The 27102-nt window shown below is 40.7% G+C and overlaps 1 protein-coding gene across 4 annotated transcripts in view; it reads left to right on the forward strand.

The window, feature by feature from the left end:
- The first annotated feature begins 7470 nt into the window (after positions 1-7470).
- Positions 7471-27102, forward strand: part of Rsu1 (Ras suppressor protein 1) — a 182449-nt gene continuing 162817 nt past the window's right edge. Inside the window, exons 1-2 of one of the 4 annotated variants that reach the window (XM_015483410.2) lie at positions 7471-7669; positions 7900-8011. In XM_015483410.2, the coding sequence (XP_015338896.1) occupies positions 7903-8011 (109 nt within the window). In that variant the 5' untranslated portion in view covers positions 7471-7669; positions 7900-7902. The remainder of the gene's footprint in view (positions 7670-7899; positions 8012-27102) is intronic. The other 3 variants (XM_048809054.1, XM_015483409.2, XM_015483408.2) reach the window with 3 other exon arrangements.

Raw genomic sequence — 27102 nt, forward strand, 5'->3', positions numbered from 1 at the left:
TGTTTTATTGAAACATTTTGCCTGTTTCCAGTGTTCTCAATTATATTTTTTATCATATAATTATCAGTTCTTATACTGCATGTACTTTATTCAACAGCCTTCTCTTTTCACATGTTTGCTTTGTTTCTAACCTACTACTGTAACAGATGAGCATTCAGTGAATTTTTTAAATAGAATTTTAAAAAATCTTTTTAGGCTGAGGATGTGGCTCAGTGACTATAAGTGGGGGTTCAATCCTTGGTACCATTCTTTTAAAATATCGAAATGAATAGATTCACAAGAAGTTGAAACGATACTAGAGAGAGGTATCTTGTCCTCTTCACTCAGTTTTTCCAATTTTCCATAATATTTTGTAAGTTATTTCTTAAAGGCACATTTCCTGGAAAGGTGGAAGATCTTTTCATCTATTAACTTTATTGCTAAATCATTCAAACAGCATCAAAAAATTTATATTTCCACTACCAACCCAAATTTTGCTTTTGGAAAATATTTCAGGTGAAAGCCAGAAGTTATTTTGATTAGCTGATTTATTTTAAGGAAAATCTCCAAGACTGCTCTGCATATGACAATATTCCTAGAAATAGGATAAAATTAGTATTTTAAATCATTTATATGAAATAGAAATTCTACCAGTTTAATATATTTGGAAAAGAAAATTTTCAAATGATATTTTAAGGAGGAGCATGGTCTAGACCTGACATATGGTTCTGCATATTTTTGTTCAGGTTCAACAAGGAATAAAGAACATTTACTAAAGAGAATTATATTTATTACCAAGTACAAAAGAATAATCAAGAGAGTAGAATAAAGAATTGCATAAGACAACTCATCCCTGACAAGCATAGAGTAACCTTTGTAATCATAGGGTATCTTGAAAATTCTTATATGAATAAGACATAACTGTATATGTATTGTCCTCAAGGGTACATATTTTCTGTAAGCACCACCATTGCCTATTGTTAGTTTTATAGCACAGTACATCAAGTTAAATAATACAGGTGGTTATTTAGCAAGTAGAATAAGTTCAACACAATGGCATATTGCTGTCCTATTTGTTCCCAGACCTTTTACTGAGATAGTGATTAGCTTCCTTTGTCCAGAAAACCCCAATGCTTTTGTAGTGTTCCACTGCCTCCAGAAGAGGAGAATTGACCAGAGATTTGTTTTATGTTAAAAATGCAAAGTGAAGTCTATTAAGAACAAGAAACCTACTGAATGAAAGAAGATGTAGAATGTATTACTTCATCCGATCCCAGTATTCAAATACTAGGGAAATTATTTCTGCAGAGTGTAGAGTTACATAAATAATATAGTCTCAACTTTAAAATCCTTGCTTCCTTTAACTATGTATTACAGATAGATATATCAACTTTATGTATGGCATTGTAATGGAAGAAATAGTTAATGTCATGAAAAATGACATAAAATCCAAAGGGAGGGTCTTGCCTTTCTAGAGCGATGGTCCAATTGTAACAAGATGAAATTTGATAGAGATAAACATATGATCTTGTGCATTGCAAAATACAGAATGTGGAGACACATGACATAGGAATATGAGAATTTTGTCTGAAAGCAAGATTGACATGATGCAGCTGTCAAGAAGAGACGATTTGATCTTAGATGGTGTTATTTAAGCAATGGTACCTACAGGAGTCATTTTCACTGAAAGGGACATGCTTCTCCAGGAACCCTATTGATGTATCCAATAGGTATATATATGAAGCTGAAGAAAGCACTATTATTATGTAATTTAAAAATTGAGAACTGAAAGGGAGAGGGAGAGGGAGGAATAGAGGGGGTGGAGAGAGAATATATGAAAATAAAGCTCATTTACAAAATATTCCCAGCTATCTAGAGAATAAATTGTGATTTTCAGTAGGTTGGGAGCATGACTTTTTCACATTGCAAAAGAGAGGTGAGTTTAGTAAAGTTTTCAAGTAATTCAACTGAAAGGAAGAGAAAAAATCCTGGCTCTACTCTCATCAGTAAGACCCATTTGATATCCTGTGGTTCTGCTTTACATTTAATTCACTCATTTATAAATGTATTCAGCATCTATTACTAAGCTTGCTGAGGATACAGTGGGGAATGAGACAGCCATTCCATTCTAACAACTGATGTCTCTCTTCTTCACGTGCATATTTTCCAGTTCCATCTTGCCTGAGTCATTCCCAAGGCACAATCTTTCAATTTTCTTATCTAGTGAAATTTGCATTAAGCCAATTCCCCAGAACAAATGGCCAAGTGACAACTTTCCTGTTCCGAAATTGCACCAGCGTGAAGTTCCATTGCCAGCAATCAAAATTCTGGACAAGTGAACAATCAACTAGTTAACTTTGGTACCAGGGATTCTGGCAGTTAAAACATTGAGATACACCAAAATGTTGTTTTCAGACCATAAGTGGAATTTGAAAGGCCACACTGTAAAATTAATGGGTTTGAGGGTAAAGTGGGAGAACATCTTATTTGGATGTTAGTAGATAGTAAGTAGTATTATGCATGGATCCGAAGGAACCCCGAATACACAAATGTGAAGAAAAAGAAATATCTGCTGTCTACAGCTGACCATATAACAAACTGAGAAAGTCTCCAGATCGTGTCTATATCCACTTCAGATTATTGCCACTTCAGGTAATAATGGGAAGTGTAGACACCCTATTTGAGGAGGAGTTCATTCGGAAACGAGAGCCAAATGTCAACATCACCTCCTCTTTCCAACTTCTTGTGATTCAGCAACTAAAAGGTTAGTGCTTGACCTCCAAGGGTCAAGCACTAGAACCTTGTTCTAGCATTCCCTTGTGGTCTGATTCCACCCTTCTGGATATTACCCATTCCTAATCCCATGTTGTTTGGAATCCAGTGTTGGGAAATCCTAAGGAGAGGCCACCATGGACCCTCTCAGGGCCCAGTGGAGTCTGCTGATACTTGAGGAATTCTTGTGAAGAATGGGCTAGGAGAAAGATAAGTCATGACAGTTTGAGACCAGGGAATGCCTGGATGTGGGTTTTACTTGTCATAAATTCCTATTAAATTTTAACTCTATTTACGGGAGGAATTAAAAAAAAACACTACATGCTGACTAGGAGAAGCATTAATATCAGTAAGTATGTTAATAAGAATAAAAATTGGGAACAGAACCACCATTTGACCCAGCTATCCCTCTCCTTGGTCTATACCCAAAGGACTTAAAAACAGCATACTACAGAGACATAGCCACATCAATGTTTATAGCAGCACAATTCACAATAGCTAATTGTGGAACCAACCTAGATGCCCTTCAATAGATGAATGGCTAAAAAAAAATGTGGCATATATACACAATGGAATATTACTCAGCAAAAAAAGAGAATAAAATCATGGCATTTGCAGGTAAATGGATGGAGTTAGAGAAGATAATGTTAAGTAAAGTTAGCCAATCCCCAGAAAAACAAATGCCGAATGTTTTCTTTGATATAAGGAGTCTGATTCATACGGGGATAGGGAGAGGGAGCATGGGAGGAATAGATGAACTTTAGATAGGGCAGAGGGGTTGGAGGGGAAAGGAGGGAGCATGGGGTAATTAATGATGGTTAAATGTATTGATCATTATTATCCAAAGTACATGTATGAAGACACAAATTGGTGTGAATGTACTATGTATACAACCAGAGATATGAAAAATTGTGCTCTATATATGTAATAAGAATTGTAATGCATTCTGCTGTCATATATAAATTTAAAAAATAAAAAATAATAAGAATATCTACATAGCTTCTGCTCTGTGTCAGGCATCATTCTGATACATTATTCACTGAAATAAGCACTAAGAACCATCACTGTATTTCATGGATGAGAAAAATGAGGCAAGGATATGTCGTATAAAACTTGAGTAACAGAATGTGATTCTAACCTCAACAACCATAGGAGAATGTGCCTCACATCTGGCCGGAAGGATTAGTTATGAATTAATTAAATATGATGGTCAAACTATTTTGATAGCTTAATTGGAAAAATTGATAGGATAGTGAAAAAACAATGTAATCGCTGCCATATTTTAAATATCATTGCTCTAAAAAATTAGAGACTACACAGTGTTAAAATAATGTGAGTTCTGAAAATTTTTAATTAACCACATCTCCTTATCAATTTAGTTGTAGAAAGTTATTAGGGAAATCAATATGCTAATTGTTAGACATTTGATGAAAATTTTGCTTTTTAAGCTTTAATTTGTGACTTTATATTTATATGCCACTTAGTGGCTTGTTATAAATACAGCTATGTTAGCTCTCCATCACTATAATGAAATAGCAAGATAATCAACTTATAAAGAGGAAAGAGTTATTCTGGCTCATATTTTTGTGGTTATAATGCAGGACCAGTTGGCTCCATTGCTTTTGGGCCGTGGTGAGATAGCACCCCATGATGAGAGCTTACAGCAGAGCAAAACCACTCAATCTCATGGCTAGAAGCCAAAGAGAAGAAGATGAAGGGTCCAAGGTCCCACTGTCCCCTTCAAGAGCACATCTTCAATGACCTACAGCCCCCACTAGGCCCAACTTCTTAAACATTCCACCCTATCCCACTAGCTCCACCGTGGCTACCAAAACTTGAACACATCTGGAGAACTTTCAAGATCTCAACTACAGGGATAAAGACTAAAAAAGGCACTTTAAAAATTAATGATTTATATATGAATTTATAATCATATGACAGTTATGGTATGTCTAGTGTCCCCCTTGTTTCAGATCAAGAATCATCCATACTCTATTTCTGACTGGTTTACTCTGTAGATCCAGGCGCTGGAGGTGGTACATTCCTCCTAGTGGGAAATAATGGAGAATAAATTGCATGTAAACATAGAGACCAAGACAGTAATGCTGTGGAGGACACTTAAACTCTGAAAAGCACACACCTTTTTGTACAGGACCAGATACATATTTTCCAAGACCCCTCGACTAGAAATTTTTGAACATTTCAAGATGGCAACAGCACAACATTAAGTCAAGTGGAAGGCCATCTGAATGCGGAGTTCTGTGCATCTGCACAGGTTGCCACCCAGGCCCTGTTTCCATATCGTACAAACTTGGAACCTAGGGACACAGTTCATTAAGCCTCATATCTGTAAAAGTGAAAAGAATTAGAAGAGGGTGACAAGAATTGTGATATCATAGTACAATAAGATGTACATATTTGGATTCTGCCTTGGCTTTCTAGCAGAGAGCTTCTTAGAACTCTGAGTGATGGGATGATAGGTACACATTCTAATATTTGGTCCTTGATTCCAGTTCCTGACACAGAGTGCCTAAGCCTGCAGAGTTTTCTGGGTGATAGAAGCATCTCTTATTCTAGTGAGGTGACTCTTGATGGGTTCCTGGATGAAGGAGACTGGACACCAGAAAGACCAAGTCATGGTTGGAAGCTTGGAACATTCAGTCCCACCCTCTGTCCTCCAAGAAAAGGAGATAAGGTGGACATTGAGTTATAATCAATCATGCCTATGTAATGAAGCTTCCATAAAACTCCCTGAAATACTGCATTCATAGAGCTTCCTTGTTGGTGAGCATACTGGGAAGGTGGTGCACTCAACTCGAGGCTGCATTCAGGACCCTTACAGACTTTTCCCTATGTATCTCTTCATCTGGCTGTTCATCTGCATCCTTGATCAGATCCTTTATAAATATAGTAAACCAGTAAACACAGTATTTCCCTGAATTCTGTGAGTTGTCCTATCAAATTAAATGAAATTGAGGAAGGGATCATGTGAACCCTATTTATATCATTTGCTAGGTGACAACCCGTTTACTACTTGTAGTTGGCATCTGAAATGAGGGCAGTCTTAGACAGTCCTTCACCCATGGAGTCTGACTTTGCTAGAGGTAGTGTCAAAATTGTGGTGAATTGTAGGACACACAGCTGGTGTTTGCTGGAGAATTCTTGGTTTGTGGGAATACCCAACACACATCTGGTGTCAGATGTTCTCAGTATTGAGAGTATGAGAATAGCAAAAACAGTTTGATGCTTCCCATCTCAAATGGAAGTGAAAACAAATTTCTAGAAAATTCTGAAAATGAATGGAAGCATGCTGGCAAATAAAATAGAAATTGTAGCCCAAAATAACTTTCAGAGAGAAATGCATCAAAGTTGGGAATTGCTGTTCCAGGTGTTATCTGTATGAGGGGCTGGCAGGTGCAGTGTGAGAAGTAAAGGAACTGTATCAGTTGGCACTCACAAGCACCATCTCTCTCCACAGGTGAGGGTAGCCCAGTGATGATCTGTAAGCAGAAAACTTGGGTTCCCACTTCCAAAGAAATTTAACAAACATCCCAGGGAAAACTAATGCTGACCTAACAGGGAAACATATACGCATAAACAAGAGAGGAAAGAAACCACTCCAATTATTCCCCAAATCAGCTCAGCTCTCCACACGTGAACATGAAAGAGCCAAGATCAACTAGAAGAGCAAATCTCTCAGCAGCATGAAGGAGAAAGAACTAAATTAACATTAAGCAGGAACCCTTGAATAAACACAAATTAGTAAACAGAAGGGAGGTTTAAAAGCTATTATCCTATTTAAGAGAGAGTATTTATGAAAGTCAAGACAGGTTGCTAGCAGAGAAATGAAGGCAGGGTCCTAATCCAATACGACTTGTGTCCTGGTAAGAAGAGGAAGTCACATTGGGATGCACTGCACAGGGAAAAGGCCAATTGGGGATACATAGAGAAGCAGCTATCTGCAGGCCAAGGAGAGAGACCTCAGGAGAAATCAAATCGGCTGGCATCTTGTCTTGGATTTCTATACCTAGAACTGTGAGAAAATTAATTTCTGTTCTTAAGCGATGCAGTCTGTGGTATTTTGTTTTGACAGCCCTCAAAGATTTGCCTTTTGAAGAGAAGTGGCAGACTCCTGGGAGCCATAATTCACGTTGCACAAGTGGTTCAATTTTACTTGTAGTTCTTAAACCGGAGAGCGATTCCCGTTTTTCTCGACCAAAAGGTCAGGGGCAAAAAGTAAACAGTAGAAATCTACAGGATAACAAAAAACAGGACGGCGAGCTGGGGATTCACGCAACACGACTAGTTCTTGTCTCAGTGCAAAGGATGCATGCTTCGGCGAGGGCTGTTAAGGGCACTTTTACGGAGAAGGGAGTAGAGATAATTCCAAGTGGAGCTGCAATTAGAGAAACAGGACACTGAGAATAATCAATTTTGAAACCCCCAGAGTCACAGTCAGAAACTCTACAACGCTGATGCCCCAAACTTCCCCACTTCCGCCCATAGTACTCCGCCCTTCGACCAACCAACTGAGCATGCGCTGATGCCAGCGCGCATGCGTAGACTCGGATCCAATCGGAATTCCAAACCTGGGACGGAATGGCTAGCCTCGGCGTGGGGAGGAGTCTCCGAACTAGATAATGGATGTGATTGGCCGGCCTCGGGGTCCACATTCTTTTATGGGCGGGTCCTCGCCCTGGAGCCACGTCTAGTAAAAGTGTTCTCCTAATTTGGGAAGTGCCCGGCTCTGGAGGGGCGTGGAGCTGATAGTGGTCCCTTGCGCGCCTGCGCCGAGCTCCGGGACAGGGCGTGTTCCTGTTCGGGTGCCGGTTTTGCACTGGTCAAGAGTGCATCTCTTGCCACGCAAGTGCGTCCTACGGCCATTCTACGTCCCCTCTGTTAGAGGCTGCCCTCTGCGGTGAGTGTGTGTGGCACTGCACCAGGGTTTGCTTCTCTGCCTGGCCGGAAAGGTGCTGAACCCTCCCCAGTCCCCTGCCCCGCCCTGTCCCATCCTCCTCCCCGCACCCGGACCTCTGATGCTCAGTCTCAAGCCCAGGTCAAACTGGAGGGTGGCAGCTGCAGGGTTCTTTCCTTCCACCTCTTTGCCTTCCTGCCATCGCCCACGTGCTTTGTTTTCGTTGGGTACAGAACATGTCCAAGTCTCTGAAAAAGTTGGTGGAGGAGAGCCGGGAGAAGAACCAGCCGGAAGTGGACATGAGTGACCGGGGCATCTCTAACATGTTGGATATCAACGGCTTGTGTAAGTTCTTGGGCAGGCCCTTTCTCTGGATGAATTGGAAGGGGTTCTAAGTTTGCCAGGTAACTGCTGCTCTTGGCAGGAGAGATTATGAAGGTTTAGATCCCCACTCTCTGTAAACAGCACTTGTCCAAGGGAACTTCACTCAGAAAGTTTGCAATCAGTTGTTCTGTTCCATCTAGAAAACGAACATGAGAATATAGGATCAGAATCACATAAGACAGTTCCTGCAATGTCTCATCTGTGGTTTGTGTGGATATATGGCATATGGGTGGATTTGCCACACAGTTTATATAGCAGCCACTTGAGCTTTTGAATTGGAAATCATTTTTAAATCACTCTTCCATTCTCCTAATATAGTCTTTGTGAACAAATGGCACACATAAGTTACATGATTAATAAGAATTCTTGTGCCTGGAATATATGTATATATATATATTTTACTTTATCCATTTTGTTATTTGTTCTTTTTCGGTTATATCTGACAGTGGGTGTATTTTGACATATTATACATACATGGAGTATAACTTCCCATTCTTGTGGTTGTACATGTTGTGGAGTTACACTGGTTGTGTAATCATATATGAACATAGTACCTGGAATATTTTAAACATTTCTCCAGTCATTACCTATTTCTGGGTCTTTATTCTCCTAATTTGGTTCATGCTTTTTTTTTATTCCTCATTCGCTCTAGTGATGTCTTCCTAACTTATCATCTTGCCTTACTGTTTTGCTTTCAGTGTTATTTTCCTTAAAATCAGGAATTGTAAATGCAAATACCTAACAGTGAGGGTAGTCCTGAACTCCATAATTTGTATCCGTCTGAATGGGGCAGCTGCTGCACCTGCTACTCAGATCTCAACAGTTTTCACTGTGTGAGGTTATTAGTTCAGTGTTGACAGATTTTTTTTTAAGAAGAATCCATTTTTAAAATATGAAAATTTAAATATGAAATCTTTCAATTTTTAAGCATTAGCAACTAAGTCAAATATTTGAGCAAAGAAAACACTTCTTCAGGCTGAATGTGCCTACAGTTTCAACCTTCTCCTTTAAATTCTGTTGGTTCTCCATTAGTGACAGTAGTGCTCCAAATTTCTTGGTGTGACATACTTGAAAGGCCTTGGCCTTTCTGAATTGGACCACAGTCTTATCCCATCCGTGCATCTGGCATCCCAGCACTGAACTGAGCACAGTGCTCCTGAAGCAGAATATACCCCATCAGATCTTTGTTCCTTTGAATGTGTTGTTTTCCCTCCTTACACTCTTCCTTACCTGAAATCTTTTTATCCTATCAAGAGTCAGCTCAGTTATCACAGCCTATGCAAAGCCTTCTCTGTCTGCATAGTTCCTCTAGTCACTATGTCCTCTGTCAATTTGGACATGCCTTGCTTCATAAATTATTACATGGGATTATAATTTCTTTTCTTCTTTTGAACTCTAAAAGTCTTTCTTCCCCACTGGGAGATTGAGAGGACTAAAGGTTTGCAATGTTTATGTTTGTGTTCTTTACAATGGTGCCTGGAACACAGTAAGTGTTTGAAAGTACTTTATAAGTAAAAGAATGATAGATTAGGCCAGTGAATTTAGGAGATCCATTCCAGGATGTTATAAGAAACAGAAGGAGGATGAATTTAGGAGATCCATTCCAGGATGTTATAAGAAACAGAAGGAGACCCTCAAAGATGTTGGATAGCTTGCTAGGCATGGAGAAAGTAGAGTCAGGTTTACTGAAATGAATGATTTGTGCCTGGGACATAGATTAGGGTTGATGCTATTGATACATCTTGGCAAAAGGAAAGGGGGCAGAAAGTAGATGACTTGAATTTGATGACCGTTATGAAAATACGCCATTGATTTTGGTCTTGCCTAGTTAGCATCCCATCCTTCTTGCCATGTGTTGGTTTTCTGCAGTAGGGATGGATTCTTGGTATCAGCTGCAGAGCAGGTGTCTCTGGTACTGAATTGACAGCTGAGGATCTGGATAATGCCCCATGCTGCCCCTGCCCAGCTCTGCTGTGGTGATGATCATCACTGAAGACACTGTTGCTGTAAAGAAAGAAGATGGTGAACGGAAAACAAGTGGCTCAGCACAGCTATATCCTGGCCCCCAGCTTTCTGCCCTGCAGTGCCCCTTTTTCTCGCAGGGTTGAATAGAGAGTTAGCTTTCAGCAGAGCAGCTTTGTGCTCCCCAGCTTTTGAAGAGGAGACTTCATGTAATATTTACAAGCGGGGAGTGAGGCTGAGCTATTTCAGTTCAGCTCCATTATCTCTTTGAAGCCTTGGCTTTTATTCAGAAGAAAAGATAGACACTTGCTTCCTAAAAAAGATGTTTCCGGTATAACACTGGGTGGTGAAAAACAAGGTGGTTCTTCAGCTTTCCCCAAAAAGTCACTCAGGAAGAGCCCTGGCATTTCCTGGGAACTTTAGTAGGAGTGAATTTGGAGATCCCACCTCCTCTGGTTTCTGTAGCATTGGCCCAAGGAAGTGGCTACCTGCTGTTCACTCCCTGACTTCTGGACTCCTCAGAGCCTGGAGAGTTCCAGAATGCTCTGCAGAAGCCCATTTCTTCTGGGGCTCATTTATCAGCTGTGCAGACAATCCTTAGTATATACCTACCATGTTAGTCAGTTTTGTGTCCCTGTGATCAAAAGACCTGACAAGAACAACTTGGAGAAGGGAAAGATTATTTGCCTCATGGGTCCAGAGGTTTAGTCTGTGGGTGGCCAAGTCCATAGCTCTAGGCTCAAGGTGAGGCAGCAAGTTATGGCAGAAGGACATGGTGAAGGGATGTTGCTCCCTCCATAGCAGCTAGGAAGCAGAGAAAGGGAAAAGGGTCCCCAAGGAAGATGCACCCTTTCAGGGCACACCCCCAGTGACCCACTTCCTCCAGTTATTCCTTAATTGTCTACAGTTGTCACCCCATCAGTCCATGTAGTCGAGGATGGAATCATCATCCAGTCATTTCACCTCTGAATATTCTGGCATTCACAGGAGCTTTTGGAGGATACCTCAAATCCAGACCATAACACTTGTATTAAAATATTCAACATGGTTAAAGTGTCATGTAAGAATTCCTATATTCCTTTATTTGTACAATTTTAACTGTAGCTGTAAAGTTTTACATATTAGTACCTGATTAAACACAGGGAACAATTAACTTGGATGTACAGATAATGTCTGTTTCTTGCATTTCCAGCTTTTCTTTTACTGCCTTGACTTTGTCTAATTTCTCAAAAGATAAAAAAAAATATTCGGTTTTGAAGATAAGAATGAAGGTTTTGTATTTCTTTGAAGCATATGAAATGCCTGGCTTTCTCCTTTTGAGAGTTGAGTCTTATAAATACAGTACTGTGCTTCCTCGCAGACAGATGTTTTGAGGAGTTTAAGTACCAAAAGTTTTTTGATGGGGAAAACAGCTTGGGCTGGAGACAGGCATCAGACCATTCTACTGTTTTCTGCCTTCCCAGCCCAGTTCTAGGGGTGCTCAAGTCCTACCCTGAGAGGTCGTGGGGTTGGGTAGGCTGGGTTCAAATTCTGTACGTACTACTGTGTAACCTTAGAGAAGCTACTCAATCCTTTTGAGCCTCAGGTTCCTCATTGTCAGGTGGGGATTGAGTAGTCATTTTGTAGGACTAATTTAGTGTTAAATGCTGCAATGCACATTCAATGTTACCTATTAATATGAGTATCCACATAAAGGCCATAAACCCCAGATGTAACCAGGCCTAGCATAGTCAATTGCCTGAACCAGGAATTAAACTTGGTTAATTAGACTGGGTAAAGAATTGCATCATATGTTGGTGTTTTTGATGTTGCTTATCAGAACATGGATTGTTGGGCACTTTTGCCTTGAGTTCTAATTGCTTTAGATAGCTATTTTGTTTTTGCAATTTTTCTAATTCTATTTTCCATCATTTTTTTTTAATCGGCATGTAATCTACATGTACACACTGTCCTTAACCACTATGTCCTATGGTCCTATTATTGGATGCCTATAAAAACAAATTGAAGGACTGGGGTTGTGGCTCAGCGGTAGAGCATTCACCTCGCATGTGTGAGGCCCTGGGTTCGATCTTCAGCACCACATAAAAATAAATAAATAAAGATTGCGTCTGTCTACAACTAAAAAATAAATATTAAAAAAAAAAAAACCCAAATTGAGCAATTTTTATAGGCGTCCTGTATATAGGACTGTGAGACATAATGGGTTACAGTTTCCAAACAATGTATCCATATTGTTCTTTTTATTAAAGAGATTTCACTGTGCCTACCCCCTTCACCTGGCTGATAAAGTTGCTTTCCAGGGCTCCTGTAATCAGCTTCCATAGAGGCAGAGTCCCAGCAGTAGACAGGGGAACTTTTTTTTTTTTTCCAATTCTTTTATTTAAATATTTTATGGCTTTTTAATATCTTCAGGGTTATTGCCCTCTCAATGGCTAGGCTTTTATCAGTTTATTTTCTTTTTTTTGTCCGGTTAGATTAAACTGTCTTTCAGATAAATCTTTCAAAAGAAAAAATAACTGCAGTTGACGGAGTGGTCTTTGTAAAGAAGCATGCAAAATAATTGACACATATAATCAGGAGTGAACAGGAGGTGCTGTTTCAAAACCTCTTTCAACCTGGAAGTGGCCCTCAGTGTTAGGGAGCACGTTGTCAGTGCAGACTTTTCTTGGCAAGCGAAAGATGAAAGAGTTGGGAAGAGCATGTGATTTTAGCCATAGTCTTTATTAAAATCATTTATCCCCCGTAAGTTGTGTGTGCACGCCAGCCTTTGTTTTGACACATGCCATACCTGGATACCTCTTTTCCCTTTTTTCTGCTAACCTCCTTAGTCCTTGTCAATCAATGCTTGTTGAAAGAATTAATAACTTGTCTATACACATGTCTCCATTCCTGCATTACCCCTTTTGGAAAGCTCTCCTAGTTTTCTAAATTTTAACTCAAACAACCCAAAACCCAACTTCTCTCTTCTCTCTCTCTCTCTCTCTTTCAGGTACCAGGGATTGAACTCAGGCACGCTTAACAACTGAGCCACATCCTCAGCCCTTTTTATGGTTTATATTTTATTTTGAGATAGTGTCTCGCCAAGTTGCTTACGACCTCCCTAAGTTGCTGAGGTTGGCTTTGAACTTGTGATCCTCCTGCCCCTGCCTTCCAAGCTGCTGGGATTACAGGCGTGTGCCACCACACCTGGCATAAGTATCTCTTATGTTTCTTCTAGACCTGGCAAGTTGCTTAGAAGTTTTTTAAAGGAAGACTGTTAATGCTTTTGGTTAAGAGATTTAAGTCAGCTATGTTAAAAAACATTGCAAGGAAGAAGGAACATAAACCCTGTTCCCTCTTATTAGGTTTTTTTCCTCCTGAACTTTCCAGAGGAAAACTAGTTTGTAACTATCAAGAACATGATAGAACTGTCAAATCTGTCAAATGTTTTTGACTTTAGTACAGGGTAAAAAAATTACAGTGTTTCATTAATATGGGAAATAAAGACCAAGAAAAACTGTGCAACTTAACTAATAATTACATTTTCTACTTTTTTTTTCATATCTTGGCTATGACATATTATTTTGTAAGCAGTTCTTTTTGTTTGTTTGTTTCTAGCTGTGTGACCTTGAGCAAGTCACCCAACTTCTCCATGGCTCCAGTTTTTTTTTTTTTTTTTTAAATCTATAAAATGAGAATAAAGAGTACCTACCTTTATTGAGAGGGCACTCTATACTAAGAATACCTACCTAGTAACCATCCGACACATATTAGTCCAATATTTGCTATCATTATTTAAAAACTGTTTTATCTGTGATTGTGTAAAAAAAAATACAAAACAGTTTCTCTTTATGTCTTGGAAATCTTGGTGATGGATGGTCTTTGGCAACTTGTCTCAGTGTCTCAACCCCAGGGCACCTTATTCATCATCTGAGTCACAATCCCTGGAAGTTGGATGTGTTGCCAGGAGCAGGAGAAACAAGTACCGCCTCTCTCTGGCAGGTTCAGAGCCCTGACTGTCCAGGAATGGGTGAGGGGTCAGCTGGCATTTCACAGGACTCAAGTTGTGATATGTTGCAACTTTAGCTCTGTTGAGAAGGATGGACTTGCATTAAAAATAATCAGCAATTTTTTCAACTGTTAATTAAACACCGTAAGTCAAGTAAGAGAGACTTATTGAATGTATTTTCTTTTCATGATGGGCACGTCCAAGCTGAGTCCCTCTAGGCGTTTTCTCTATATTGAATTTTAAATTATTCAACAGTAATATTTGCTGTGTTAAGAAAATTGTGTTCATTAGATGATAAAAGTTGTAAGATTTTCGTCTTTAAGAAGCCATGACACCTACTGTTTTGCCACTGTAACCAACTCTTAATTGTGAGACTCGATGCTGGATTTGGCATGGGTGGTGACTGAAAGGTATACCCTGTATCCTCTTCTCAAAAATCTACATGGACCTGGTTGGAAAAAAGCCAGAAGATAACAAAGATACACTGTTACAGAGCAAATTCTAGAGATGAGTTCTTGTCTTCTAAAGGCCTTAACTTCTTTGACTAGCAAGTTTACACAGGTTGGTTGGTTCATTTTGTGTTTTTCAAAGCAGAAGAGCAAAGCTAAGTCTGAGGAACAGTCCTTGTAGATCTAGTATCTGACCGGCAGGGGTCAATGTTGCACCTCCGTGTTTAGCTGGCAAGTTCCTGAGACCAAATGCACCATCCTGCCCGCCACCTCTGCAGTTGCTTCTTCTGCCTCTTTCTTCAGTACAAATGTAGACTCTCTTAAGGTCTATCATCCATGTACCCCCATGGGAGAGAAACCTCACTGTGTTATGGTCAATCTGGTCCAGAGCATCTTTACTGTTGGCGTGTTTCACAGCTGCCTGGCACAAGGCTAATGAGTGGAGGGCTGCTCGAAAGGAAAGAGATGGCAGGCCTGGCGTGGTGGAATGCCTGTAATCCCAGGGACTCTGGAGGCTGAGGCAGGAGGATTGCAAGTTCAAGTCCAACCTCAGCGACTTACTGAGGCTCTGCCTCAAAATTAAAAATAAAAAGGGATAGGGATGTGGCTTACTGGTTAAGTGCCCCTGGATTCAATCCCCAGTAGCAAAAAAAAAAAAAAAAAAAAAAAAAAAGAGAACATGTGGAATGGAACTTACAGTGTCCCCTTAGACAGATTTCCTCAGTGCATGATGCTTAATCATGTAAAACAATATTTTGGATTTGAAGTATCTGAAGTGTTTCTATATCCAGAAAGGAAGATGATAGTTAAACATTCCCTACTTCATTAATTCCCCAGGGCTGCCATAATAAAATACTACCAACTGAGTGGCTTAAACAGCATAAGTATATTTTCTCACCGGAGGGCCAGGGAGGTGCCAGCAGTGATGGTTTCTACCAATACCTTCTCCCTGGCTGGTGATTGGCGGTCTTCCCCTTCCTCCTCACCTGGACTTTCCCCTGTGCAGGTGTGTCCTTGGCGACTGTGATTTCTCTGTGTGTCTAGCTTCTTCTCCCAAGGCTGGCAGTGTGGATTAGGGTGCATCCCGAGGGCCTCCTTTCAACCTAATCAACTCTTCAGAGGCCCTATCTTTAGATACAGTTGTAGACTGAGGTACAGGGGTTGGGGCTTCAACATAGAAATTTGGGGGGCCTCCATTCAGCCCATATATCTGCATTGGAGGTGCCCACAGATACATCCCAAGAGCCCCACCATGGTAAGTGCTTTTCACATCATCCCCTCACCCTTGGTCTTGCCTGTGCTAGGTGAGCGCTCTCTCTGCAGGCTCTTCCTCCAGCCCACAAATCACTTTTTAAATGTCTTTTTTTCCTTTTTGCCTTGTATTGAAATATTGGTCACAATTTTGGTATGTTTTCAGGGCATAGTTTTTGATAATTGGATTTCATTATCAATGAGGATGTTATTCTGCTTCTTATTTTCTTAGATAATAAATTCATGGAGTTGGCGTTGATATTTTTATGTTTTTTTAATAACGAAATTAGTTTTCCTTAACTTTCAGAAGGGACCTTGGTTCTGCATATCCATTCTCACTTTCTCCTCTGTGTTTTTTATGTAGTTTTGGTACCAGGGATTGAACCCAGTGTTGCTTAACCACTGAACCACATCCCCAGCCCTTTTTCGTTTTTATTTTGAGACAAGGTCTTGTTAAGTTGCTTAGGACCTCACTAAGTTGTCGAGGCTATCTTTGAACTTGTGATCCTCCTGCCTCAGCCTCCTAAGTGCCTGGGGTTACAGGCATGTGCCTCTGCATCTGGAAGTTTTCATGTAGTTTTAAGAAATATAGCAGCTGGGCTTTCAGATGACCTGGGTCATTCTCCTCCCCACCTTTACAGGCCTGTGTTGGGCTCTATTATTTCTTCTTTCTTTAGTTTAGATTCTAGGGCTGGTGCTGGGAGGGAGTCCTCAGCAGTCAGTTTCCAGGTTACAGGGGTTAGACATTTATGCCTGTCCCCTGATCTGCAGTGCATAAGCCCTTGCTAATTCTAGCTGCTCTTCTCAAATCCGTCTTTCTCTTTTGGGGTTCTCTGTCTCAGGATTGTTGGATGCCCCTCTGTTTCTCTCTTTTCACCATGAATGTTGTTATCATGTGGTCTTGTGGCTATTGGTGTTTTGTACCTACCTGCTTATATTTGGAGTTTGTAGGGATGCTTTATCCCTTAGTTTTGAGGTACTGTGAAGTTTTGATTGCTATCCAATGACTATTTTTATGTGGAGACTCAAGATTCTCAGATGTGTCTTCATGCCGCTGCCAGCTTCCCAGAATGCCATGTTGTTTTTAACCTAGCGGACGAAGGAGTTGGTCTTGAAGTTCTTTCTGCTACAGGCACCTGTGTCTTCTGGCCTGAGTTTTGGGATCCTGAGTTCTCTCAAAGCCCACCGCCTGTTCTACAACACAGGCGTGGTCTTTGCTGAGTTTTCTGAGGATTTCACTATTAGCAGTGAAATAGAGATTACATAAAGGACTAAGCCACACACAAAAGAGACCCATGGAAAGGGGACTTGAATAAAAACAGGGTTTTCCTCTCACATCAGACTTCAGAGTAGGTGTCCCAGGTCAGTGGACATTGTTGCCCTGTGGCACTCAGGGACCTTGACTGCTTTCCATTCTTTTCTTTGTGCTATGGGGGACATTGTCCTCATCTGCTTGCTCAGAGCTGGGTGAGTGGCACTTGGAGATTGTAGCTCATTAAGTGACTGGACAGTGGAGCGTCAGTTTGGAAGTGGCCCAGGTCACCTGCTGCAGATTCTCTTGCTAAGCATTCACCATGCAGATAATGGTTTAGTTTATGTTCTGCACCAATTCTGTAGTCCCTATTTCTCTAGTTATTTTTTATGGTCTGAAGCTTATAGTCTGGAATGTTCCTCAAAAAGGGTCAAGAGAATAATATCCCCAGAGTTCTTGCACATTGATGATAGATACAATTTGTGCCCTTTTTACTTGAAAGTCAGTTTTATTGGATATAAAGATTCACAGTTTCTTTCCTGGAGTGTTGCAGATATGTTATTTTGTTTTCTTCTGGCAAAAAAAAAAAAATGTTGCTGTTTATAAGTCTAATGATAATCCAATTTTACTGTGTAAACTGCTGCTCTTTTTCATAGATGCTGAGATTTTTTTAAACTGCAAGTCCAGTGGTATTAGTTTCCTGAGGCTGCTGTAACAAACTAGTATAATCTTAGTGACTTAAGACATCAGAAATATATTTATTCACCGTTTTGGAAGCCAGAAGTATAAAATCAAGGTGCCAGCAAGATCACACTCCTTGCAGAGGCTTTCAGGGAAAGTTGATCCTCACCTGTGGAGGGGAGCCTGGACAGTGTCCTCTGCACTGGGCAGCCCCACATCCAGCTAAAACTTTTCTACCAGTCAAGAAAGGAAAACTGGTGTGGGTGGACAAGGGAAGTGTTCAGTTCTCTCACTCCTCTTTCTGAGTGCCAACTTTTTTGACTTGGAGACCTGGGATCTCTATCAAAGGAGAGACTCATATTGTTCTAATCATTCTTACTTGTTTCTTCCAGTTTATCCAAAGAGATCTACAGAGAGTAGCAGTTCAGAACATGAGCTTTGGAGGGCTGGCCCTTATTAATTATCCCAGCCTTGCAGTTTATTAATCACGTGTCTTTAGAAGACTTAGCATCTTTGTGGTTCAATTTTTCTCCTTGGTAAAATGGGAGACTGTGGTTCTCCTCAAATGAAGGTTAATGTGTATGAATGATCACAATGATCCATAATTAGGAAATTTTATGTTTGGTACACTGATATGTAGTCTGTTTTCTGGATCACATAGTGGGGCTCTGGTGAGGCAGGAGATTTGGGGGTAAAGAGTCAAATGTGCCTGTGGAGTGAAGATCTGATGAGGGTTTGTGGGTGCCATGAGTGGCCTGTTTTTTTCTCTGGGTAACGTGTGCTGAAGGCAGGTGGGATAGATTGTCATAGGATCGTGGGAAAAGACCATGTGCAGAAGAGATCTGAGGAGGCTCCACAGCTGGCCAGAAGGAGCATACCCTTGTTAGACTCTGGGTGCAGTTGACCATGAATGTTAATCCAAGTACTAGTTACAGGATTGGAGAAGGCAGCAGTTGGAGGGCAGGATTAGGGATGACATAGTGAGAAAAGCTAAAAGCCAAGGTTAGAGACAGTGGATGAGCTGCCCAAAAGACCAGATCATGTCTGGGTGTTGGTGAGACCAGGTGGCACACGGTGGTCCTCAGATATTTAGTGACTACGGAAGGACATACAGCTCTCCAAGCTCTGAGAACCATGTGGCTTTTGGGCAGGTGGCAGATCTAGTATTGCACCTCCTCCTGCCTTATCTGAAGGGGACTTGCCTTTGTCACGGACTCCTGGGCAGCTTCAGGTAGGATGCAGGGAGGAAGAAGGAGGTGGAGGCAGAGAGCAGCCACTCAGGGGAGCGGATTGAGGAAGCAGAGAGCCTCAGAAGGTGGCATGTCATCTGCAGGGATGCATGGGAGCTGAGAACACACCGTGGTGTCCGAAGTGGACTATTGCACTAAGCAATAGTGCCCGAGTCTTATCTTTGGCAGAAAAATGAACCTACAACTTAAACTCCTTTTTGTCTTTTGGATACCATGGAATGGCATGCCTTTAGCATCCAGTTAGCACATTGTGGATGCCACCAGGGGCATATTTGTTTGCCCGGTAAAGCAGTGTCACAATTACCCTGTTTCTTGTTTGAAAATGACTTTCAAGGATTCCCTTTGCTTCTCACCTCTGAAACCATGACCGAGTTACTGAACCTGCCAGGGCCTCTTTTTTTTTCTTCCTCTAAATTTGGGAGAGAGGCAGGTAATACAGATACTACCCTATAGAGTTATCAAGAGGAAAAGACGAGTTAATAAAGTTCTTTGAACTGCACAGCTGCATGTGAGCATTAGCTATCATAGTTATTATTTCAGAACAGTCTATTGAAGTACCAAGTAAGATAGAAGTCTTGGTCCCTTCTCTCATTTACTTGTTGCATAGAATCAAGTAATTGAATCCAGCCTTTCATTTTAAACATGAGGAGTTTGTGTTCTAGGAAAAAAAAAAAAAAAAACCCAGTGATTTTTCTCAGGATCTTGCTGCATTAACAATGTGGGTCTCAAAACTGCTGTGAACTGCACATTCTTTGCTTTGAGTCACTTTATGTAACTGTCATATTTTATTCACAATAGAAAGTAATTTTCTGTTCAGGTTTATACCATTTTTACTATGCTAGGAGTTAATACTGTCTTATAAAGAATAGTCCAACCAGATGTGAATATTGTTTTCAAAGTTCAGAAGTAATAAACTATTAAGATTTAGAATCAGGAAACTATGATTGTAGTCTCAGTTCTGACCCTAGTATACTATGGAACATTGGAAAAAATAACTTTGCCATCCTGGATCATCTGTAAAATGAGGATTTTATTTTCTTAGATTTTAAGGGTGCTGTGGTTTGAATGTGTTCCCTAAAGTTAATGCCTGAGACACTTTATCCTCAGTTCAGCAGCCGTAGGAGATGGAGCCTAATAAAAGGTAGTCAGGCTCTGAGGACTCTGCCTTTGTGAAGGGATTAATGCTATTATCTCTCAGGAGGAGCAGGTTGTTACAAAAGTGAATTTAGTCCTCTTTTGTTCTTTTTGCTTTCACTGTCTCTTGCCTTTCTGCTTTCTGCCATGGGATAATGCAGTCAGAAGCCTTTGCCAGGTGCAGGCCCCATGACTTTTGACTTTCCAGCCTCCAGAACTGTTAAGAAGTAAAATGCTTTTTGTTTTAAACTTCTGAGTTTGTAGTATTTTGTTGTAATAATGCAAAGTGGACTAAGACATTGAATTCCTTTGGCTCTGGCACTCTACAATTATAATTTGCAAAAATGCATATATTATATGTTCATAAAATATGTTAGAAAAGTTAGTAGATATGAACAAGTGAACAAAAGGAAAACAGAAGAAGAAGAAGAAGAAGAAGAAGAAGAAGAAGAAGAAGAAGAAGAAGAAGAAAGTAGTAGTAGTAGTAGTAGTAGGTATGTAGGTAGGCAGATGTAGAATTAATTGACTTTGGTTCTTAAAGATTTTCTTAGTCATGAAAAGCTTTCAAGCATTTCCCTTTTAATGAGAGTTTTAGCTCAGTTTTTTAAATAGTATTCATATTCTGCATATTAGTAAGGATTCTTCAGAGAGCTAAAGCCAGTGGGCTACATAGAGATGCATACATATATATAGGGGCAATGTTTTATAAGAATTGGCTCATGTGACTACGATGGTCAGGAAGTTCCATTATCTGCCATCTACAAGTTGGACAACTAGGTGACTTGGTAGCATAATTCAGTCCTATGCCAAAGGCCTGAGAACTGAAGAAAGTGGAAGTAATGTGGGTTGCTGATGTAATTCCTAAGGTCTGAAGGCCTGAGAACTAGAAACTCTGAGGTCCGTGGAGCAGAAGATCATCTGCATTTCAGTTCCAAAGGAGAGAATTCACCCTTCCTCTGCCTTTTTGTTTTGTTCTGGACCTCAGCACATTGGATGTTGCCTCCTACATTGGTGAGGGTAGATCTTTCTTACTTTACTAGTCTCTTTCCAAAGCACCTCACAGAGATACCCAGACATACTTTTTTGCTAGACATCTGGACATCCCTTAGTCCAGTCAAGTTGACACAAAAAATTAACCATTGCATTCTGTATTGCACCTAGTATTTTATTTTAACCCATTATTACAGAGTAAGATTATTGAGGGCAGGAACCATCTCTCTTTCACATTCCATCACTGTCATACCTACTAAGTTCAGTGTCTTGCAAAGTAGTTGTAATTAACTGAGTTTTGTAATATTATCCTGCTTAAACATAGACAGGAATTAATGACTGTGTATCTTAGGAAGTATGGTTTTTCTTTGTATGTTTTCCCAAAGGAAAAACATGAAATGATGTGTTTGGGCAGGAATGATGTGGGCTGTACATTTTTTTTTTAAGTTACTGGGTATTGAATTCAGGGGCACTCAACCACTCAGCCACATCCCCAACCCTATTTTGTATTTTATTTACAGACAGGATCTCACTGAGTTGCTTCACGAACCTTGCTAAGGTGCTGAGGCTGACTTTGAACTTGCAGTCCTCCTGCCTCAGTCTCCTTAGTTGCTGGGATTACAGGTGTGCACTATCTCACCCAGCTGGGGTCTACATTTTTAATAACATTGCTTCATATCCCAGTGGACTCAAAGCCCCCAGTTTGTCACCAGCTCATGGAGGGTTCTCAATACATGTGATTTTTCTGCTTTTATGTATAGAAAAAGGTATTACATTATTGTCACGTGTGGTAAATTGCTTTTTTGTTTAATGAAGGGGGAGTTAATTGTGGTGAGTAGATTCTTTATCTGTAAATAGTAGAAGTCACTCAAGTGACCAATTTTTTTGAAAACGCTACTAAAGAGTTTCCAACCCTGCACAGTTGTGAAATAAAGAAAAACCTTTATACCACACTGAATTCTTAAAAAAATTCTGAATTCTGAATAAAATTCAAAAGGAATGCTTTCCGCTTCTGGGTGTGTTGATGAATATGATATTAGCATTATATCTTGTTATCAAACATTTTATTGTCTGTCTTCATTTTAATATACTGTCAGAACCTGCATATTTAAGATGATCTGAATGTGTATCCTACTACCAAGGGTGAAATAACTTCAGCCAGGCGACACAGGCAGGCATCTTAATCACGCATCATGAAGATGCAAAATCTAAATTGCTTAGCATTGCTTCACGGTGCTGACATCTGACCAGCACCCACATTCCTGGGCCATCAATGAATCAGGGCCATTTAAGGCTATCTCTGTTTCTAGCCCACCTGCGAGCCAAAATGGAAAAGCCATTTGGACTATCCTTACAGTAAGTTCAGATTAATTCTTCTTTGTAGTCTACAACTTTGGGTGGATTTGAATTAACACAGGGGCCTCTAGGTGCAAATCCAGAGGGTAATACTCACCAGGCAACCTGTGAATGGTGTCCCCATAGAGTTGTCAAACAAGTGGCCCTCCTTGAGCATCCCAGGAGGTATGATGGTTCTTCCAACTGATGTTACATTTCATGCCACAAGCACCATCAAAAAGTGGTAAACCATTTGCCTTGTGATGATAGCAATACCTTTCTTTCCAGTTGCTTCCATTCGGAATGCGTAGTCTGGGAAGTGAACTGGTGATTATGGTCCTGTTTTTGTGACCAACTTTAATTTGGAACCAAAAGATGGCCACTTCTAACCTGTGACAGGATTTCAGAAATGTTCCAGTTCGACATCATTTTCTGTGTTTCAAGTCTTATGTTATTTTTTCCCCTCCTTTGGATGTAAATGTTATTCTGTTAAACTAGAACTTTTCCCCCATTCCTAAATTGCTACCACAGGGATAATTTGCTTTCTAATTTGCTCACTTGAAAGAAGTAGAGGCAGTTTCCACTGTGCCACATTTTTGTGATATGTGAGGTTATTTTGAAAATAAGTCTACAGTCATCTTAGTAGCTGAGATTTCATCCAGCTATTTTTTTTTCTAATGCTGTCTACTTTATGCAGAAGAAGAAGGAAAAACACGGAACCTATTTTGAATAATAATATCTGCTTCTGGGTTTATTTGGAAACACTGATTGATTTTCTAGGATTTTTTAGTTAGTTGTTTGATTTTTCTGAATTTCCTTTTTCAAAATCCTGGCCACCCCTCTCCAGGTTCTGCACCTTCTCTGTGTTGCAATCTATGCTCAGAAAAGCCTGGGATTTATTCTGCAATTCCCATTTTCCATGTGTCCTCCAGATGCCAGCTCCAGTGCATTGTTCACTCTGTACCCAAAAGTGTCTCTTGAAGTAGCATCTATAAGAAGGAGCATCTCCTCCTGAATGGTCACCGTCCCTTTTGCTCTGCTTCTCTTGAGGCGGTGAGCCTTTTATGTTGTCATTTTAAGTTGTTGGTGTATGTTCTGTGTTCCCTGAATTGGATGACCACTGTGAGAGGGATAGGTATATCCCACACTACCCAGGCCAACCTGGAAGGGTGGTCAGTGATGCTACTGCTAAGAGATTCTAGGAGAATCTCTGAGGTAGAGATTGGAGATTGATTGCCGTTCTGAATGTGATCAGTAAGATCCAATCGATAAAGGACCTGAATGCTTACTTGATTGTCTTTTGATTGAACCAAACGGTTCTTTTCTGAGCCCTTCCCCACTCATTCCTTCTTGGCTACAGAATAAACAATCATAAGTCATCTGTATAACGCCAGCAACCCTACCTTAACCCCAGTCCCTGCATGGACACCTCCCTCCCAACATTTCTGTTTCCCACTGTTCATTTTGGTCTGGTCCAGCGTCCACCCACGTAACACAACTAAAGAAGGTGGAGATAGAATGATAGCCATGGTACATTTGGCCAGTGATACATTTAACTGTGTATGTTGGCCCATTTTCTAGTCAATTAGTTGAATTTCGAATATATTCTACTATGAAAATACCCGTGAAAAATGAAGTTGAATATTGCTTTAGGAATTTCGATAGCACTTTGTTCTCAGCGTTCTGTTGGGGCTTATTCTTGACAGATTGTGGTTAGCAGGACCCTTAAAATATGTCATTAACACAGCAGAAAATCTGCCAGTGTGTGATTATGGTCAGCAAGGCACCGAGAGCAGGTGACTGGGTATGGCCTGCTTCCATTTCTTCGGCATGTATGACTAGGGTTGTTTTTGTACTTTGAAATAACCCGTTCTATTTTGGTAGACCTTTTCTTCCTTCTTTTTGAACGGCACAGTTTCTGTAGGAGACTCACAATGAACCAGCCATTCCCAAATGGAAGGGAGTGGCGGGCTGCATCAATATGTCTGTTGCTACTTGGTGTGTGCTGCTTCTGGGCTTTGTGGGTTTCTCTTGATTGTGCCCAACTTAACTGCCCTCCCTGCAGATCCAGCCTGCAGGCCATTGTTGCCCTCAATCTTATTCTCAAAGCGCTTTTATTAACTTTTTCTTTTCTGCTTTGATTTTTCTCCGTCTTGCCTACTGTACCTGGTAGTCCTCTAACAATAGTGAGAAAGAAAAATACATTCTGGTGGTGTGGTCAGGGGCAAGCAGCCACTGTTTCATTAAAGAAGAAGAAGAAGAAGAAGAAGAAAGCCTTCCAACTTTGTCACTTTCTTTCCTACTAAGTGTTTGTTGACAGAACAGGAGAAATGATTGAAAGAACCAGCTTTCCCTAATTAAATCTGTCACTGTGAACTTTGCTCTTCATGGAGAAGAGCAGAATTTTTCTTTCTAATTAGTTACTTGTGATTTCTCAGGAAAAATTAAGGCAGAAGGAGATCGGAAGATTATCAACGTTCTTGTGTAATCAGAACCTATTTCTTTGACAGTCAGATGCCAGTGTAAGAAACTGCCAATTGTTGGCTAGTTTGGGTTTGTCCCATCTTTCTTGGTAATAAAACCCTTATGAGGCTGGTCTTTCGTTGCCTGGAATATAAACTCTGTTTCCCAGCCACCCTTTTAGCTAGGTATCACTGTATTACTAAATTTTGATTAATGGCTTATAAGTGGGTATTGCCATGTTTAACTTGTTACAAGTGTCCTTAAGGATGGAAACTGCTCACTCCTTTCCTTCTTCCTGAGGGGAGATTAAGGTGGATGACTGACTCCGTGCTGTCATCTTGGACCTGGAGGTGTGCCCCAGATGATGTATAGGACATCTTGAGTTCTATCTTAGTAGTTCAGCTTGTTGTAACAAAAATACCATAGACTGTGAGCTTTAAATAACAGAGAATTTTTGTTCACAGTTCTGAAGTCTACATGCCCAAGGTTAAGGTGCCAACAGATTTGTTGTCTGGTGAGGGCCTTTTCCTTGTTTTCACTGGTGGAGAGAGACCACAAACACTCAGTCCACGCAGGGATGGCCGAGCAGCCAGTCACCAGGAGTGTGTGGACTGTGTGCACATGAGGAAGAAACTCCCGTGTAATCCCTGTTATTTGTTGTTGCTCCCACATGAAGCTGGGCATAATCTTAACTGATTCATTGGACTCTTTTTAATCTTGTGTGGTGTCAGGGAGTCTTTTGAGACTTTTTTTTTTTCCATATCGGATTCTTATCTCAGATAAGGAATGCTTTATCTAGTGGACAAGAAAATCTTAACTCTTACTAATAAAAATGTGTAAGATTTTCCACAACATCTGGAGTCTTAAACATCATATGGGAAGCTGCCATCATGATTCTTTTTAAAAACCCCAGAAATACTCGTTTCTCTTGAACTCTTTCCTCCCTGTTTTTGTAGTTAGCTATTGTTTGGGACAGACAAAGAGAGACCTTTTGGGGGGTGACCTAGGATGGAACGTGGGAACAGGTGATGGTGAGAACAGCCCTGTTGGTGGGGAAGTTTGAGCCCAGGCGTGACAAGGGAAATGCCTGGTGGAGGGGAGCCAGGCATGAGAGTCAGCCTCTGAGCCAGATGAGGAGGTCATCCGAGCAGGAGGAAGGGCGGGAAAGGCAGGTTGTTACCATAGTTGTGCACACGCGCAGTAGTTGGAAGCATTCCCCAGGTTCATCCTCATTAGGACTTAATGAAGTGGCCACTCAGTAGAAGAAGGTAAGCTCAGGTAAGCACCGGTGCCCAAGAGGCTCCCTGATGCAGCCCCCCAGGGTCATTTCCTAGGTGCACAGGACACATTTCATTTCCAAGTTACAAACCATCAGGACATGTGGGAGGAACTTGGTTCCAGGAGCTTCTGGTCCATAACGTCAGCAGTGTCTTGTATGCGTGTGTGGTCATGTGGGCCTCCTAGACTCTGTAGCCAGGTATGGGCCACAGGTCTGCATGTCCCTGAGGGGCCTCAGAGGTGTTTCCAACTTGAAGATGGGTCACTGGTGACTGTGAATCAGTACGGGTGTACTTGGAAATGAGCATGGAGATGCCCCAGTCTTGCTGTAAGAGAACTTTATTTTATGCAGTTATATATAGGGATGAAATAGGTAATGGTTTAACAATAACCTAAGTAGATAGGTTAAAGATAATGAGAACCAGAGTTCTCACTGTTAGAGAAGGAATTAAAAAATAGAATGAGTCTTGTGTATATTGGACTCAGATATGCTGGAGTGAACTGCAGGTTTTTAATAACATAAATAGACAGTAAAATCAATATTGATTTTAGGGTGTGTGTGTGTGTGTGTGTGTGTGTGTGTGTTTCCTAGTTCTGTCCACTGAGGAGCTGAGATTACTGATTCCCCAGTAACAGCTAGCACAACTGGTACCCAGAATTTGGCTTACAAACCACATTTCCCACAGAAAAGAACCAGAGCTTATTGGAGAAATTGCTGATTCCTGGACTGTGTCAGAAAAAGTGCAAGATAAGCCAGAATATCAGAAAGCAAGGATGTGCTTAAAGAAGGATAGGGACATGTTGAAAGGACTTAGAAGCCAGCGTGGATGGACTCCATATGAGACACTGTTTGAGCATCAACATAAACAGTGAGGGATCATAATCCCTTGACTAAAATAGGAAACCACAAAACCATATGAAGACAAAGAAAATCATATTTTAAAATAAACACTGTTGCCATTTTAGTCTGAATATTTCTTTGTCGTGGGTTGGTCCATCTTGGGCTTTGTAGGAAGACG

Source organism: Marmota marmota, unplaced genomic scaffold (assembly GCF_001458135.2).
Source record: "Marmota marmota marmota unplaced genomic scaffold, marMar, whole genome shotgun sequence".
NCBI classification, from domain to species: domain Eukaryota; kingdom Metazoa; phylum Chordata; class Mammalia; order Rodentia; family Sciuridae; genus Marmota; species Marmota marmota.